Source organism: Danio rerio, chromosome 9 (genome assembly GCF_052040795.2).
Source record: "Danio rerio strain M-AB ecotype USA chromosome 9, GRCz13ab, whole genome shotgun sequence".
In the NCBI taxonomy this organism is placed as follows: Eukaryota; Metazoa; Chordata; class Actinopteri; order Cypriniformes; family Danionidae; genus Danio; species Danio rerio.
Genome location: NC_141029.1, coordinates 36,873,142 through 36,891,665, shown reverse-complemented (window position 1 = coordinate 36,891,665; position 18,524 = coordinate 36,873,142). Strand labels below are relative to the sequence as shown.

General features: G+C 32.4%; 1 protein-coding gene across 1 annotated transcript; it reads right to left on the bottom strand.

The window, feature by feature from the left end:
- Positions 1-4,764: 4,764 nt before the first annotated feature.
- Positions 4,765-18,259, bottom strand: jam2b (junctional adhesion molecule 2b). Its single transcript, NM_001128294.1, has 10 exons — positions 18,147-18,259; positions 14,645-14,710; positions 14,454-14,564; positions 11,244-11,393; positions 10,922-11,109; positions 10,184-10,292; positions 8,435-8,554; positions 8,327-8,351; positions 8,210-8,243; positions 4,765-4,860 (listed from the first exon to the last, which is right to left on the bottom strand). Exons 1-10 carry the CDS (start codon positions 18,223-18,225, stop codon positions 4,822-4,824), a joined length of 921 nt encoding a protein of 306 aa, NP_001121766.1. The 5' UTR covers positions 18,226-18,259; the 3' UTR covers positions 4,765-4,821.
- Positions 18,260-18,524: the final 265 nt, after the last annotated feature.

Sequence of the window (18,524 nt, the reverse complement as noted above, 5' to 3'; positions counted from 1 at the left end):
GAGCTGGAGGCCTCGCTGCCCACTGACAGCAACACGAACACCCCACTCGGGACTCCTCATCCTCTTCATGCACGGGGATTAAACAGTATCTGAGTATATGTTTGTTAATTGTGCCACAAAAATGCCAACAAAAGACAACAGAATGTGTCAGGTTTTACGTTTTCTTTAAGGCGAGACACTGTCAGTGAATAGAGTAAATGTTTTAGTTCTCAACGTATAGAACAAAACTTATCGTTATCAAGAATTGTTTTGTATTTGTTTTCTAAAACAATGAAAATGTGTCACTGGGGCTTTATTTTATGCTAATTTGCTTGTATTTTTATCACAATTGGAAGAAGTCAGATTATAAATTCTTCTATTTTAATCTTTTTTTAACAAACCCTACACACTCTCAGAAATAAAGGTATGTGAACATTTGTACTTAAAGGGTCCATATCGGTACCTCAAAAGTATAATACTGCAGCCAGTAACTCACTGCTTATTCTGTGAATGAATGCCTTAGTATATTTAAGGCTGAGTATTTTCTTTGATTAAAAGCAAAAAAAACTATTGTAAATATGTTATTTAATGTGATATCCTAATTAAAAAATGACAGCAGTGAGAAAACTGCAGTTCAGAAAGCATCTGACAGTAGTGATATGGATATATTTGCACAAGTTTTGCAACACACTTATCCATGAGGTCATTTAACTGTTTCACTCGTACGATCACACCGATGTGATTAGCCTTGGCTGATTCCTGAAGCGTACGTTCACACCGGTGTGATTAAAATGTTCAGAGCGCACATCATCAACTGCTAAAACTCAAATCTGACGGTGGACTCCCGTTTCTTTGGTAGATTTTCTACTCTCCCATATAAACAGTTGATTACCTTCATGCATTTCAGCAGAAAATTTTGAATAAACATGCCGTAAATCCAGCCGTTTGGATCTCTCCAAGTTACTGATTTTCTTGAAGTTAACAAAAAGTATTAATATTGTTTATTAAATTATGCAATAATTGTATTTTGTTTGCGTCTAAGTACCTAAAAACAAGAGGAACCCTTTTGTACTTTTTAGGTACTAATATGTACACTGAGGTATTAATATGATCCTTTTAGGTACAGATTTGTACCTTTCCAAAAGGTACCCACCCTAGTGACAGCTCGCATACTTTATTTCTGAGAGTGCAGGTACACTAAAAACAATACTGATTACAACAATTACCCACCGACAGTCAAATGTGCTCAACCCTTTGACTGTGTACTTGTTTGTTTTTGTCCACATTAAATGTGTAACACATGTCTTTTTAACTTCTTTATTGTCTTCCAGGTATTAATTGTCTTTTACGTATTTATTGTCAGCGTTGTTTACCCTTTAACTGCCTGCTCTACCAAATGGTTGACCATATTTTGACTTTTTTTTTAAATAATGACTGTTAAAGTCATTTAAAAATGACTGTTTTAAAATAATGGTTTTACACACAAAATGCTGGTTTACAAGAAAATCAAACAAACATAATCCTGTTGCAAAAATAAAAAAAAAAGTGTAAATGAGAATCTGATATATTTTATGGCTTCAAAAAACAAATATGATTTAGTATTCAAAAATGTTTTATTTTTAAATAAATTGCTCTCAGACATATTTTTCACATATTTTACATGTGTATTAAGTCCGGTACTTTTACCATAAACTGATATACAGTATCAACCATTAGGTAGAGGTTGATATTTTTTACTTTAAGATGTGTTGAAAAAAATGTATTGAGTGTGTTAACTAGAGACATTATGAGTTCAGAAATGCAATTCAAACATTTATCTTTAATTGGTGGGGCAGTTGAAGAGTTAATAGTGTATTGTTTTGTTTGTATTCTGCACTGTCTGGAGGCAGCACCTAAGCTTTTCAGACACATGCTGCTGATGATGCGACAAAGGGATTTGATTTTGTCTCAAAGATTACAGAGGGAATTTTTGGATATGTCTTGTTGCCAATCCTAGCTTTAGGAACAACAAACGATACCTTGACTTCTAGTTGATCATTTGGGATTAGAAGGGTTTATATGAAAGGCAAAGGCCTCTAGATTACACTTGTTTTACTGATTTTTAAGTATTTAATTAGGACAGTAAGATCTGACATTGCTTAGACCAGGGGTCACCAAACTTGTTCCTGGAGGGCCGGTGTCCTGCAGATTTTAGCTCCAACCCTAATCAAACACACCTGAACAAGCTAATCAAGTTCTTACTAGGTATACTTGAATCATCCAGGCAGGTGTGTTGAGGCAAGTTGGAGCTAAACTCTGCAGGGACACCAGCCCTCCAGGACCGAGATTGGTGACCCCTGGCTTAGACAAAAGTCTTGTCACTTAACAGAGATAATGTACAGTATAGAATATAAAGTCATGGTGCAGTAGAAAATGAATTAATATTGTGTAAGAGCTTGGATGACTGCATCCATACATCTCTGCAATGTCTCAAATAACTTATTAATAAAGTCATCTGTAATGGCAAAGAAAGCGTTCCTGCAGGACTCCTAGAGTTCATAAAAATTCTTTGGATTCATCTTCAATGCCTTCTTCATCCTAGACATGCTCAATAATATTTACAACTGGTGACTGGGCTAGCCAATCCTGGAGCACTTTGCCCTTTTTTGTTTTCAGGAACTTTGATGTAAAGGCTGATGTATGAGAAGGAGCGCTATCCTGCTGAAGAATTTGCCCTCTCCTGTGGTTTGTAATGTAATGGGCAGCACAAATGTCGTAATACCTCAGGCTGTTGATGTTGCCATCCACTCTCCAGATCTCTTGCACACCCCCATACTGAATGTTACTCCAAACCATTATTTTTCCTTCACCAAACTTGACAGATTTCTGTGAGAATCTTGGGTCCATGTTGGGTCCAATATTTCTTCTGCCTTATTTCTAATGATTGGGATGCAGTTCAACATATGAATTATCAGAAAAATCTACCTAATGTCACTTTTCCAAATTATCTACTAGAAGTCAAGTTATTATTTATTGCTCTTACAATTGGGATCGACGACAAGACTTTTTTTCTCAGGTATGATGATATTTTTTTTTTTTTTTAGGTATGATGGAAGTGGAAATGTATGCCTCGGTATAAGAGGGGAAAACAGGCTTTGGAAATATTTATTGTAATCAAAATCCACAGACACAAATAGATAAAGAGTGATCAAAAATACTATGTTTGTGAAGATTTAGTTCCACTAGACTGAAAAGCTAGAATTTCTAAATTAGTCCCTGCAGTGTTTCACCTTAGGTGTGAAAATGGACACAGATTAGGGCTGTTTGATATTGTAAAAATCTGACAATGTGATATGTTATGATGCACTATTTGGAAATCATTTATGGTCAAACTTAATTTTAAGGTTATGTTTTTGCTATTCGCAAACCATTAACTTTGATTTTTGACTTCAATAAACTCCCAATTTGCCCATTATTAAAGTTGTTTAGATATTAGAGATGTAGAATAAGATCATACAGAACATGAGAATAATAATTACTAATAAGCAGCCAATTCTCAATAACATACCTGCTAATAAGCTTCTAGTTAATAGTGAAAATTGGTTCCTAAAATATGTATTATTTTTGATTGATTGAGATGATTTGATTGAGTGTATCATGCATACAATGTAATAAATACATTTCATGCAGTTGTAAATACATTGTGTTAATCTGTACATGGGTATTCTGCTCACACCATCTATATTACTTTATCCTTTTATTCTTAGTCCTTAATCCATAAACAACACATTTCTTTGGTGTTTTCACAGGCCTAATATAGTAAGGTTGTCATTGAACATTGCAAGAACCATAAATCTTCCTCATTCTCTATAAATGTAAATTTAGAGAATATATTGATTACTTGCTCTATCTTAGAATTACTCAAAATACTTTCTTTAACTTCATAAAACCTGAAGGAAATTCAAATGAATTGTCTTTTGGTGTGATTTGTAATGTCCTGAAGCCATTGATCAAATAAATATTGTAGAAAATAAAAAGGTTTTGTGATGTTCTTTATTTTAAAGTGTTGTTAAAAGTCATTGAGATCATCAATGTCAAAGAGGAATATTGCAGTGAAGGCTGATGTTTGAGTTTACATATAAAATACTGTAACAAAAGACTAAAATACATAGTTTTGGAAGAAAAACAACTCTTTGCTTGTCTGAATCACATATAAGGAAAAACAAAAAGTAAAAATATTTAAAAAGGCATATTTCACACACAAAAAAGAAAACTGCCATCATTAACTAACCATTCCAAACCTGTGTGACTGTTTCTTCAATTAGAAAAATACATACATACGCTTAAAAGATGTAGAAACAAGTCAAGGTGCCTGTGATTAAAATCTACAGAAGATTGATTATATGATGACTACAGACTTTAGCAACATCCTGAGATGAACCAAGTCTGTTTCTGCTCAAACCAAACAGACCATCACATCTGTAGCTGGGCCTCCTTAGCAACATGATGCTAAGCAACTTGATATGTCTGTAGGCAAATCTATAAAATAGTGCAATATTACATTTAAACTGTAGGTTGCATCACCTATCATTGATATGAGACAATACTACTTGGTAAATAAAACAACTGAATACTTCTAAATAAAAAACAAAACAATACAGTAGTACAAAAGAAACAGTAGATGCAGTAGGCCTGATGTGGATTGTTTAGCTGTATTCAGATCTGGCCACCAGGGGGCGTGGTTTTGCTCCTAAAGCGTAGAAATGTACAAGTGCACTTGAAAAAATACATTATTTCTCTGGCGTTTGTGGTCACTTTAATTCACTTCTCTTAGCACGGTACTGGCCAACAAGAGTCCATTCTTCACAGCACAAAGGATTGTGTATGCTTGTATCGTCTCGGCTATGGAAAGAGAGGAACAATTCATTGAAGTTTCTTTACTATAATATTTTAATAGTGAGTTAACAATAGGTATGGGAAGGCGTTAAACTTAATCTGTAAAACGTACTTCTGCCTTTTTTCATGCTACTAGTACATTTTTAGCTACTAGTATATTTTCCATTACATACTACAGTATATTCAGCAATCAGAGAGTGAAATTCAACACATTTTAAGACCTTATAACCACTTCAGGTTTCAACCAGAAACACTGGCGAGATTTTAACGTACAGTATATTTACTAAATATTAATGCAAAAAGTTTAAAACAAGAACATTATTCATGTACTGAATAAAAATCAATTAAATCTAGCTAATTCAGCATGTTGGCGCATATGGAACTGCAGAAATAATGGTGTTGCCTTGGTTATCTTAGTTAAATCTAGCAAGATTTCATAAACTACACATCCTGATATTTGCAATTTAATTCAGGCAAACTTTAGCATACAACCATACACTACATAATCAAAATTATAGAATGTTTAATACCTTGCGAAATAGCATTTAAGACTTTTTAAGGGCCTTAAATTTCTCTACGTTGATTTATCAACTTTAAATACTTTTTAAGACCCCGCAGAGACCCTGTACTAGTGGTTGTTCTTTAAAAGATAATAGTATTTATTCGTTAGTTACTATTTAGTATTCAATAGATAATAGTTTTTATTTATTATATAAGTTTACTTGCCTTTTCATCACTAGAATGTACTTGCTTTTTTACATTTTTGTATCAAGTATTTTTAGTATTTAGTTTTATTATATGTTTAGTAATATTTTTAGTATTTTGGGTCACACTTTAAAATGAATTAATTTTTTGGTAATGATTTTAACATGAACCAAAATAAACAGCATTTATGAATCAGTTCATTTTTACTAATGCATTATCAAAATGCAAAGTTGTGCTTGTTAACATTAGCTAACTCTTAACCTTATTTTCATATTACTAAAGTTGGCAAAGATTAATAAATACTGTAGTAAATGTATTGTTCATTGTTTGTTTTTGTCAGTAAATACTTTCAGTAACATTAATCAATAAAACCTTATTGTAAAATGTTACCATAATTTGTTATTAGTGCTAGTACAAAACTCTTATCTTATCAGTCACAGCTAGCCTTTTTTTTAAACATGTTTAAATTTTTTGCATATTTTACATAGCTTACAAGTTTATTTATATAGCACATTTCATACACACTGGTAACTCAAAAGTGCTTTACATAAACAAGAATTAAAGAAACAAGAAAATTAAAATGATTAAAAGTAGTTAAAAACAGAATAAAATGTGTTAAAACAGGTTTAAAGGAATGAAAAAGAAAAGAAAAACATAATAAGATAGAAATGATAAAGATAAGATGAAAATGTTCTGAAAAACATGTGAGACTGTGATAGTTCAAGTCTGTGTGAATCAGAAGTTGCTTAGATTTATTTCAAGAGAAAAACTCAGTTAATTTTGGTATATTATTTCTGAAAACAAGACTAGATCAGGGGTGCCCAAACTTTTTCATATAAATTGGTCAAAAACCAAACTTGATTGAGGCTAGTGGACCGAAGGTAAATATAGTTGTCATGGGTAATTTCCTAATTTATTTGATAATATTTAAAATAGAAAACATTGCTTTATATAGCAATATATTTATTTACATTTTGATAATATTTACATTTTGATATTAATAATTATATATATATATATATATATATATATATATATATATATATATATATATATATATATATATATATATATATATATATATATAATAATTCTAATATAGCTTTTTTATATTTTGTAATGAACTTATTAAAGTAAAAACAAAAACATTTATAACAGAATGGAGATGCACTAATTTTTGCTGTGATTTGCTCGCCGATGTCTTCTTCATCGTCTGCTGTCCGTCGATTGACATTATTTAGATTTTTTTAAAAAGATTAATTTACAACATTTAACTGAAACATTTAGCTTTTTTTGTATCTCAGCAATCAAAACAAACAAAATGTTTTGTCAAATTAAACATGACGAAAGGCATTCTCCTCAACCCACTCCATTTTTCTCACTCCTTTCTCAGATGGGATGGCGAGATAAATCAAAAGTTACAATGGGCCAACTCTGGTCTAGAAAATGCTTCTTGATTTAAGTTTCAGATAAAAGTAGAAAGAAGAAAAAAAACTCTTAAGTAACAACTAGCCATTATAAGTTAGACTAGAATGGTCACTGTGTGCTTTAATTAAAAATCTTACTAGTGAAATAAATAATCTTGCTTGTAACATATATCAGATAAATAAATGGGTGCTTATGTGTCTACTGAAAGCTAAAAGAATAAGCCAATCAATAAGCACTTCATAGATAAAATTGCTACTTTTTAATTCTAGTTTAGAAAAGATATTAATACATTACCCACTTAACTGTAACCCCAATTTCACATTTGAAAATGATACATGCATATTTTACGTTTGTCAAGATAATATAAAAACGACTGAAAACTTTCGGAAAAACATGTGGGACTGTAACTGTTAAAGTCTGTGCGAACCGGAAGTTGCTAAGGCTTTTATAATAAATATGTTGATACTGAATAGGGGGCGGGGCTTTCTTTTTGCACATCACTCCCTCATAGCAAACTAAAGAATAAAGGGGCGTGGTTAAGAATATTACAGCTTATGCTGTGAAACTGACATCATCAAAGAAGGACCACTATAAATGATCAGACTTTGACTGAAGATGACCAAAACTGTTTTTTTTAATCAGTGGATTAACTTAAATTATTTGTTCACCTAAAGCACAGGTGTCAAACTCAGTTCCAAAAGGGCCGCAGCTCTGCACAGTTTAGTTCCAACCCTAATTAAACACACCTGATCAAACTAATTGAGTCCTTCAGGCTTGTTTGAAACCTACAGGTAAGTGTGTTGGAGCAGGGTTGGAACTAAACTGTGCAGGGCTTCAACCCTCCAGGAATTGAGTTTGACACCCCTGACCTAAAGAATAACAATGTGTGCTATAGACAATTTCAATATGGTGATGCCATTGGCCCATGAATATTTCCTGCTTGTTGTCAAACTATTTTTTTAACTGTAACAAGAGGCAATTCAATCATCTCTTGACGTTAAAACAGCTGTCATAACATTATATATTAATATGTGGACCTTTCAGGAGTCTTGGAAGCTATGAAAATGAAATATAAAATAGGAAAAACGTTAGAACCACTGTTATTGTTTACATCTGCCAAAATGGTCTATAGCAAAATAAATACAGTAAATTTAGATTTCACACAGACTTTAAGGGCTTAAATGTTAAAACTACTTTCATGATAAAAAAACTTAAGACTTACATCTGTTGGCTGGTTATAGCTGGTCTTTGTTTTGCTGCAAAGAAAAAAAATAACCACTTTGTTTAATAGTCTGTTATTATGTATTAATATAGGCTGAAGTATATTAAAGTGACATACCTCTGTTTTATTTCTTCTTTACTCTCTGTTGGTAAATGCAGGAGTTGTGTCAGAAGATGTAGACATTGGTAAACAGGTATAGTTAGTATTGAAGTAAGCTGTACTCACGGCGGCGGCAGCAGTGACAGCAGCCTCGTCTGCAGCACAGACAGATGGACACACAGCAGGACACCAGCAGCAGGAACGCTCCCACTTCTATTGCAATAATCATTGTCATGTTCAGCTCAACTGCAACAGAGCGGGGTCAGACAGTTATTCAAATGTGCTGTATGCATTTACTAACGCCAGTATCTTGGAGTTTAACAAATTGTGACACTACAATGTGTTTTTGCTGAGATCAAAAATATCCTTAAATGCAAACATAATATGCACCGCCATACAAATAGTTGCTGTCAGTATGTTTTCTAAATGTCTTGTAATAAGTCACTTGTACAAGCTGGATTAAACTGGGAAAAAAAAATAAAAATTTCTTATTTAGAATTTCCTAAAAACAAGCAAATTGATCTTATGTCAAAGCATAAATAAGATTATTTAGCTTGTTTTAAGGAAAGACTTAATTTTAGAATATTATTTAAGATATTTTTGGCATTATAATTTTCTTAGTCTAAAAAAATACTTCTTAAATCAAGAATTTTTCGATATTTGGAATAGAAACAAGACAAAAATATGTATACCTATAAGACTTAAGAATATAAAGAATATAGAGCTTTTTTGCAGCAATAAAAAATAAAACAGTAGTATTATTAAATAAAATAACAAATTCTTATTTGTTTTATATATATAATAAATAATATATTAACATGAAATCTTTTCCTATGACGACACAGCTACATTTCTAGTAGCTGTTAATCTGGTCTTTATTTATTTCTTTATTGCCAATTTTTGTGCTCAACAAATATTTTTTTTGTTACGACACTGTAAAACCCAAATAGTTAAGGTAACACAAACCCTTTGAGGAAACCAATTGCAACAAACCATTTAACTAATCGCAAAGCTGTGAACTTACTCCATTTAAGTTGAAGTAATGAAGTATTTAACTCAACACTGAATTAAGAACTTTTTTCAAATGAGTAGAGTTAACTTTCCGTCAATTTTGAGTAAACTACACTCATTTCATTTAATAAAGTTGACTGTTGGGTTCTACAGTAAAACACTCTGCTGCTTAATATTTTTATGAAATCCAGGACAGTTTTTAAGTATTTTTTGATTTATTAAATGTCTAAAAAAATCTAAATTTATTTGAATAGTGTAAATAGTACAGTATAAAAGTAACTCTGAAACATTTTAAATGTCTTTGCTTGCTGGCATTGCTCATCAATTTCTAACTGAAAAAAATCCCTCCTAAAATCACACACTTTTAAAGGGTAATATATTGTAGATAAACGTCAAACTTCAAAGAACATTAAAGTCAAATATGTAGCAAAGCAGATGAGAATTTAGGGCAATGATCTCAAACTCAATTTCTGGAGGGCCAAAGCTCTGCATACTTTATCTCCCACCACATCCAACTCACACCTGCCTAATTGTCTCTAGTAGTCTTAAACACCTTGATTAGCTGGATCAGCTGGGTTTGATTAGGGTTGGAGCAAAACTGCAGAGTCGCTGCCCTTTGAGACCCAATTTAGGGTTTAACTTGGTTTAAAATTAAATAGAAAAAAAAATGAAAGTAAAAAAGAAGTTAATGATTGGATATTAAAAAATGGCTGTTCATGTTTTTATAATAGTAATAGTCAAATTCAATAAAATAAATTAAGAGTTTTCTTGCTATAGTCAACATTTTTAAGTGAATGCCCAAATGTTTCATACTCATTTCAAAATATGTAGATCCATTTGAAATGACCAATTTGCCATACTTACATTCAGTTATCTTCATATGATGGCCTGCACAGCTTTTGGGTGCTCCCACACCATTGGAGGCCTCACATCTATACTGACCCTCATCAGATTTAGACACTGACTTAAATTTCTGCTCAAAAGCAAAAAAAAAAAAAAAAAAAAAGAATCAGTATATATAATTCAATCTTCATGTTATAAAAATGCATCTAAAAAAGTTAGATTGTTCTGATGCAACACAATCAACAAAGTGTGTGGAAAAAAGACACTGGTGTCAGCAAAATATTAGAGATGTTATAATATCTAATATACATAATATAAGAGGGTTAATGACTACACCCTCTTTTAAAAATGAATATTTGTATCCATTTCTCAGTGAATATAGCCAGTATATTTTGGTGCATTTAAACAGAACAATTTTATTAAAGTTATATCCATTAAAATAAGAGTTTGGTCACCTAACATCTCTAGGAAAAGGAAAATAATGCATTTAAAGTTTCTCTTGATTTGTCCTGTTTATTAACATTTTATTTAATGCTTTTTCCCCACATATTAATTTGGGTTTTAAGGCTGTGGTTTTTTTTGGTTAGTTTAAGTTCCAGTTTTGGTTTAGCACTGGCTAATCTAAAGTATATTTGTAAAGTAAATCCTATGGCAAATATCTATTTAACAGAGAAATCTGTGAGGGGTGTACTCTTTTATGCGGAGCACTGTAAATGTGATGTTCAAGTGATTTGAAAGAGGTTAAAGCAATGCACCAACCAGACTCCCAGTTTTTGTGTCCAGGGTGTAGTGGACATCATGGGGATTGGCAGTGTTGAGTGGTTTGTTGTCTTTGTACCAGCTGTAGGTGGCAGCAGGAACACTCAGTTTATCTTTACAGTGCAGTTCAGCAGAAAATCCTCTCATGACCGCTTCCGGGACCTCACAGGTTGGCGCATGGGGTGGCACTGTCAATGTGAAACACAGTTACAGTCACATGATCATACTGCTCATTCAGAGAAAGGTTATGAATATCAGTGGTGCAACCGCACATGTGTAAGCTATTGAATAATTGAATAATTAAAAAGATTTGCATTCCCACCAAGCACACTGAGGGTGACAGAGACCTCCCCAAGCTTGATTTTGTCCTGACGGGCTGTGACTTCACAATGATACACTCCCGAGTCTTTCTGTGTGACACCACGGAGGGTCAGAGTCGCCCCGTCGATGGACGCACGGCCTTTATATGAACCTGGTAATGGTCAGAGTAAACATTGTACAAATTATACATTGATTTTCAGGGGGGTCAGCTTTTTTTCAGTAGTAATAGATGTTCATACTTCAGTGAACCAAATTAACTATTTATTTTGGTTACATCATTTATTAATCACAGCTTTTACGTTTTCAATGTTTTGAGGGATAATGTGTAGATTCTCACTGGCTGTTATCAACAGATATAAACAACAGATATGTTTCTTAAATTCTCAAAACTTCAATTGGAGAAGTTTGTTCCTTTCAGCACTGATATTTGCATTACACTGTTAAAATCCAACTTGAAAAAAGTTGAAATTACATTAACATTTAACATGTTTAATTAAACTAAATCTAAATTTTCTTCAGTAAGTTAAAAGATTAGTTTTGTGAGCAAAACTTTGCAAGTTCACCCAAAATAGCTTCTGCCAAATTGTTACTTTAAGTTTACAGAAAGGTTGCAGTATATCTAACTCTAACAACAATGACAAAAATAATAGTAACAACAATAATAACATTAATGACATTAATATTAACAACAACAACAACAACAACAAAATACTGCAATAATGCTAATGTAATTTAAGGGTGGGAGCACAGTCCTTTTTACCTAGTTCGCTCTACAAAAAGAAATGCTTAGCACATGTGGACGGTTAATTTGTTTAATCAAATGCTCAAACGATCAAAAAGCTCATAAATTAAAATCCATTTTCAAATAAGCAATCAAATTTGTTTTTAATTTAATTTTCATGAAGAACTCAGTAAAATCCTGTAATAATTAAATGACAAATCAAATGCTTAAACAACAGTTCAAATGGAGGAACCAGTTTCTGGAACCAGTTTTCTTTAACACAGCTGGAAGCTTATGATGGACTGATTCCTAGGACTATAAAGACACTTCATTCACACAGACTCTTTGCTGAGCCTTCTTTTTCCTGTGAATCATTACAAATTTTAGGTCAGTGCAGCTGATGTTTTCAAAAGTTGAGTGAACAAGGAAAAGGGTAGGGAAATAAGGATTTTTTTGCTGTTGTTATACTGGGTTAATTTTTTCAGTGTACACTGAACTGAACTTCAACTTTGAGAACTGGACAGAAGCAAGTTCAATTTATTAGTACTCATTTTATGTTAAGCTGCATTGACACAATCTACATTGTAAAATAAATATGAATAAAAATGAATTGAATTGAACTGAACGTGATACAGATGTAAATCGGGATCTAAATATTCGAACACCAGATTTAAGCATGGCCTACAGCACCCACTTCTGATGTCATTTTTATAAAGTGAAGCACCAAAATAGAATGTAATTAAGTACCCCAAGTGGTGCAAATGACACACGTCTTGTCCAAATTATTTTGAAAAATATCTAAAGCTTTCCGCTGCATTTGTGGACATAGTGGAAAGAAATTTCATGTCTCGCAGGACCATGGCTGCATCGGGACTTGTGGAGCTGTGCATTGATGGGTTTGCTCCTTAGTGTTTGTACTTTCAGCAGAGTAAATGAAACACACTGAACTAAACTGAACTGAACTTAAACTCTGAAAACTGGATGGACACTGACTGTTTCAATCAACTATAATCTTCTATGTTGAAGCTGCTGTCACAATCTACATTGCAAAAGCTCTGTATGAATAAAGATGAACTGAATTGAATAATTTTTTACCGATGCGATCCTGGATTAATATCTATTTTTGTTTGAGAATGTAATCCATACCCATTCCTTACCCCTAAACCCAACCATAACAGTACATTATTCCCAACATCAGAGGGGAACAATAAGTGCATAAACCTGACCGTAAGCCTAACCTTAACATAAACGGTAAACACATCCCTTAATAATTAGAATGTTGTTCCAGGATCAACATAGATGTAATCCTGGAACATGTCCTATTTGCTGAAATCAAGTTCGCAGAAATCAAAGATGTCCAAAGTAGGGCCCATAGGCCAAAGTTGACCCATTGTAACCTTTGATTTGGCCCACATCCCATCTGAGAAGAGAGTGGGAATGATGCAGGGGAATGGGGCGAATGCCACAGAGATTGTTTTTTTGTTTGTTTGTTTTATTGCTGAGCTACAAAAAAAGAAAACAGGAATTAAATGTTTGATTTAGATGTTGTAAATGGATCATATTTATAAAAATGTACAGTAAATAATTTCACTCGATGGATAAATGCAGAAGACATCGGTGAGCAAATCATGGCAAACACTAGTGTAAGTTTGTCATAAATGAGATTGCTTTTGTTTTAACTGTAATAAGTTCATAATAAAATAGAATGTACGATGTATTAGTTGATATAAAGCAATTTTAATTATTATTAAATAAATTAGGAAATTACCCATTGCATATTTACGTTTAGCCATCTAGCCGCAATCAAGTTTGATTTTTGGCCCTTCATAAGAAAAAGTTTGGGCACCCCTGGCGTAAATAATCAATCATAAATATGAACACAACACTGGATGTAAGAGCTATTTTAAACCTATACATAAATGACATACTAGTGTTTATATAACTATATATATATAATATAATATAATATAATATAATATAACTGTAACTATGTATATACTATAAATACTTAACTACAGTATTATTAAGTATATATTAGGTCAGTATTATTAGATCTCCTGAATTATTAGCCCCTTGTATACTTTTTAAGAGGGTCAATAATAATATTGACCTTATAATGTTTTTTAAAAAATGTAAAACTACTTTTATTCTAGCCAAAATAATACAAATAAGACTTTCTTCAGAATAAAAAAGGAAATATTGTAAAAACTTCCATGCTGTTAGACATGATTTGTGAAATATTTGAAAAATAAAAATAAAAATACAGGAGGGCTAATAATTTTGACTTTAACTAACCTAAGACAAGTACTTTTACATAAAACAGAACAATATTGTGCGAGATATTGTGCAAAAGAGGTATTTTAATATTGAGAAAGAAATATTTGTGGTACATTCAGAAAAAAACAGCGTCTTTCATATTAAGTCCTAATAAGATGGGGTTTAAGTAATGTGCCTGGTGCATATGGAGAGAAGAGTGTTATAACAACCCACCTGTAAAATCCCCTTCAAAATAAACATATGAAACATCTTTGCCTCTCTTCTTCCATTCAACACGTGGGTTTGTTTCTTTTTCTGTCCTGAACTCACACGACAGGACAGCATCTTTTGCAGAAAACAGATAAATCAAAGTCAAATCAATATGGTCTGAAAGCCTGTAAAAACAGTGCAGATGATGAACTTACTTGTGTTTTCATGCACATCCATTTTTGCTTTGCTTGTCGTCACCGTAACAGGATCTGAGCTTGGAACTGGAGAAGAGACAAAAACAGAGCAATCAAACATGTGAATGAGGTAGCACACCAAAACATTCACTCCCACAGCATTTGTAGCATTTTTAGGCATAGTTTATAGACATAAAATTATTGAAATCTACTTAATGTGAAGGACTATATGAGGGAAACTGTTACATATTTGAACCATAGCTTTTGTTTTTACAGAAGATGATAATTAAATTCATGCAAATACACTGTCGATACCTATAATGTAAAAAATAATTTTTTTAAAGGTAAAAGGATGTAAAACATGCTACAGTAACAGAAAACAACTTTTGAAATATACTACATTACCTATATTACATTGCTCTTTTTCTGTGAGACAGCCCACAGTTGCTGCTTTAATCAAAAATATAACCGTTTTTTTAATTATTATTATTGGTTATTTAAATTAGGATTTTACATCAGATTGTAAAATTTTGTTAAATTGTTAAAATGCAAGACATTGTTAAATTCACCTTATTTATTTCAGTGTTTACATCAGCTTGCAGAAAAGGTACATTATTTTTCATAAATTTTGATTCATTATGAAATGTTTTGTTTATTTTTGTTGTACTACTAAGGCTTTCAATGATGTGGTTGTCATTTTGTTATAAATTGAAATATACACAGATTTACGGTGTGTTTACAAATATATATATATATATATATATATATATATATATATATATATATATATATATATATATATATATATATATACATATACACACACACACACACAGTTGAAGTCAGAATTATTAAACCCCCTGGATTATTAGCCCCCGTTTATTTTTTCCCCAATTTCTGTTTAACGGAGAGAAGATGTTTTCAACACATTTCCTAACATATTAGTTTTAATAACTCATTTCTAATAACTGATTTATTTTATCTCTGCCATGATGACAGTAAATAATATTTGACTACATATTTTTCAACATACAGCTGAAAGTGACAGGTTTAAAAAATTAAAAACTGTAAATATATATATATATATATATATATATATATATATATATATATATATATATATATATATATATATATATATATCCTGAGACCAAGTTGGGATATTTAGATGGAGTGTGAGCGTGAATTTGGCATTGAAGATTGGAGACAGGATTAAATTTGAACTATTCTCTGCACCAACCGAGTCAGTAAAGCACCACAGACACACACCACCTCAAGGTGCGCTCACACACACCAGTCATCATTGTCATCATTTATGCCATCCAAAAAAAATTTGGAGAAAAAGAAAAGTATACGGTATGTGGCATAAAATTCCATTAAAACAACTCTCTCCTATCAGTCCATATTTGCATCCAGTAGCTCTGAGTTTGTCTAGCCAGTAGAGTTTATAGCTAAATATTTAGCAGTGTTTGCATGTCGTTAAAATAGAATTTACAGCATATAATTCATTAAAATAGAAGTAAAATAACTTTCATTACAAGTTGATTTAAAAAAGCACCTAAATACTTTTGCATTTTGTGTTTTTTTTTTTCAGTTGAATAAAAGACTTCCTCATTGAGGAATCCGAAAACTAATATAAAAATGTCATGTCTCGTCACACTGTAGATTAAAGTCTAAACTTTTCCACAATATTCTTCAATAAATATCACAGATTTGTTTTTTACACAGTGATCCTGAACATACCTTTAAACGAGTTTGCATTAGTCAAAAGTCTATGCCTAATTTATACATTTCATCATTTTCACTTTGCATGTTTTAAATATTTAAGTAAACATGACGTTAAGAAATTAAGCCCTCAAAATTCTCCTCAAACATGAAACCTCTCCAAACCCTCACTCCCTTCTCTGGTGGTGCCAGGAACAGGGATATGTAGGAATTTACGTAATGGATGGTCGTTCTGACATGCTCTGGTTGTGCATAGTGGGGGGTGGCAGCTCAACCCAAGCCTGATAACCTCCTCACACACTGAAAAAAAGCATGCACTTCTGGAGAAAGTGAGAAAATACTTTGTTTTTGTCTACGTAGGTCCCCTTTTATAATCCATTTGCTGAGCAAACAGTGAGAAAGTACTGAGATTTAAATGAAAAGGCTGTCGAGGATCATTTTACCCAGTGATACAAAGACTCACTATGCTGCTGTAACCTAAACCCCCTCAGCTGGAGGAGGACTGGAGTTAAAATCACAGCCCGCACCAGAAGGCATCAACAAGCTTAACTAGCACTTAATGGCCTGAAATGTGAAAGTTATCAGAATAAAGCCCATCAATGCCAGACAGTTATTAGAATTTTGTTATGTAAACAATCAAATGTAACATAATATGCAACAAAAACTGTAAGGGTTCAAGCATTTCTCATGGTATGCAGAGTAGCGATAATCTTATGATAATGGTCAATACACAAGAGTCAGTCGAGGGGCATCAGCAACATGAAAGCGACCCTGCCAGATCAGAGCGAACTTCAGATCTGGACAACTTCTTCACGGATATCTTATCACTTAGAATCTCATGTGTTCAAATGCTGTTTAAGACATTTGTGTAAACAGTGTCTTACAAGATCCCCACCCACCCTATCCAGACCCTCAAAGCATGCATCTTTCTTTGAAAAAAAAACACTTGAAAATGTGGTTTATGGGGACTCACCAAAGATGTAATGATTTTTATACTGTATAACTATCTTCTATCCCTATAAACATAACCCTCACAGAAAACTTTAGAAATTTTCGAAATTTAAATAAATCATATTATGCTCTAATAGCAATGTCATCATACAAATCTGTGATACACATTTCCATGAACCCTGTGTGCCAACAAACACACAAATTGGTATTGGTGGATTACAAGAACTCTATACGTAAAGTATTTTATACAGTTAAAAAATATATATATCTTTAATGTATTCTCAATTAGTACAACTAAATAGAGTACAATACCCATGTCGTTATACAAATGAATGTCTTTATAAATCACCAAAACCAGTACACACACACACACACACACACACACACACACACACACAGTGAATGATACCGATTGACAGGCTGCTGGTGTCAAAAGATAAAAACAAATATAAAATATAAAAATCAATATAAAAATATTTATCTATTTGTAAACATCTGTACACATTAAATTATTTGTAACATTTTAAATTATATTTAAAATTATTAATTTAATTTAAAATCAACATTTAGGTCACTCGATGTTATCAGCCAATTGTTATCTCAGTTGTTTTTAAATGTTTTAAATGTCAAAATTAAAAAAGATATACAACGAAATAAAATAAGCCTTAATTACAAATACAATGCATAGACCATACGCATTTTGAAAGTTTTAGTAAACTTATCACCCCTCACAGTTCCCACCATTTCAGCCAGTGTCAGAAATACAACTTTCTTATACAACGTTCAGAAACTGAAAGACCATTTGAGAAAAGAGCGTCAGATATTGAGCAAACATCATGATACTTACTGTAAATAAGCAGGAGAAGAGCAGAGGTTAGTAGTTGTTTTGTTTTCATCTTCGTGATGTACGGCTGCTGCAGGAGCATGTGGAAACTTCTCTCGCGCGCGCTTCTGAAAGTTGTTGAAGATGCTTTGCGCGCGCTCGTCAGAACGCTGCATGCGCGTGCACGTTACAGATGCTCGAACAGACACGTGCTGCTGCTCTTCGCATATGAACATGTCTGTACCCTATGATCAGTACAGCATGGGGTAACTGATATTTTGTAACGATAGTTTTAAAATATCGAAACGTCATTTCTCGCTGTAAAATATAAAATAAATAAAAAAATAGTATAAAACATATAACCTACTCCATCCTCATTGTTTACTGGTAAGAGCAGTGGGT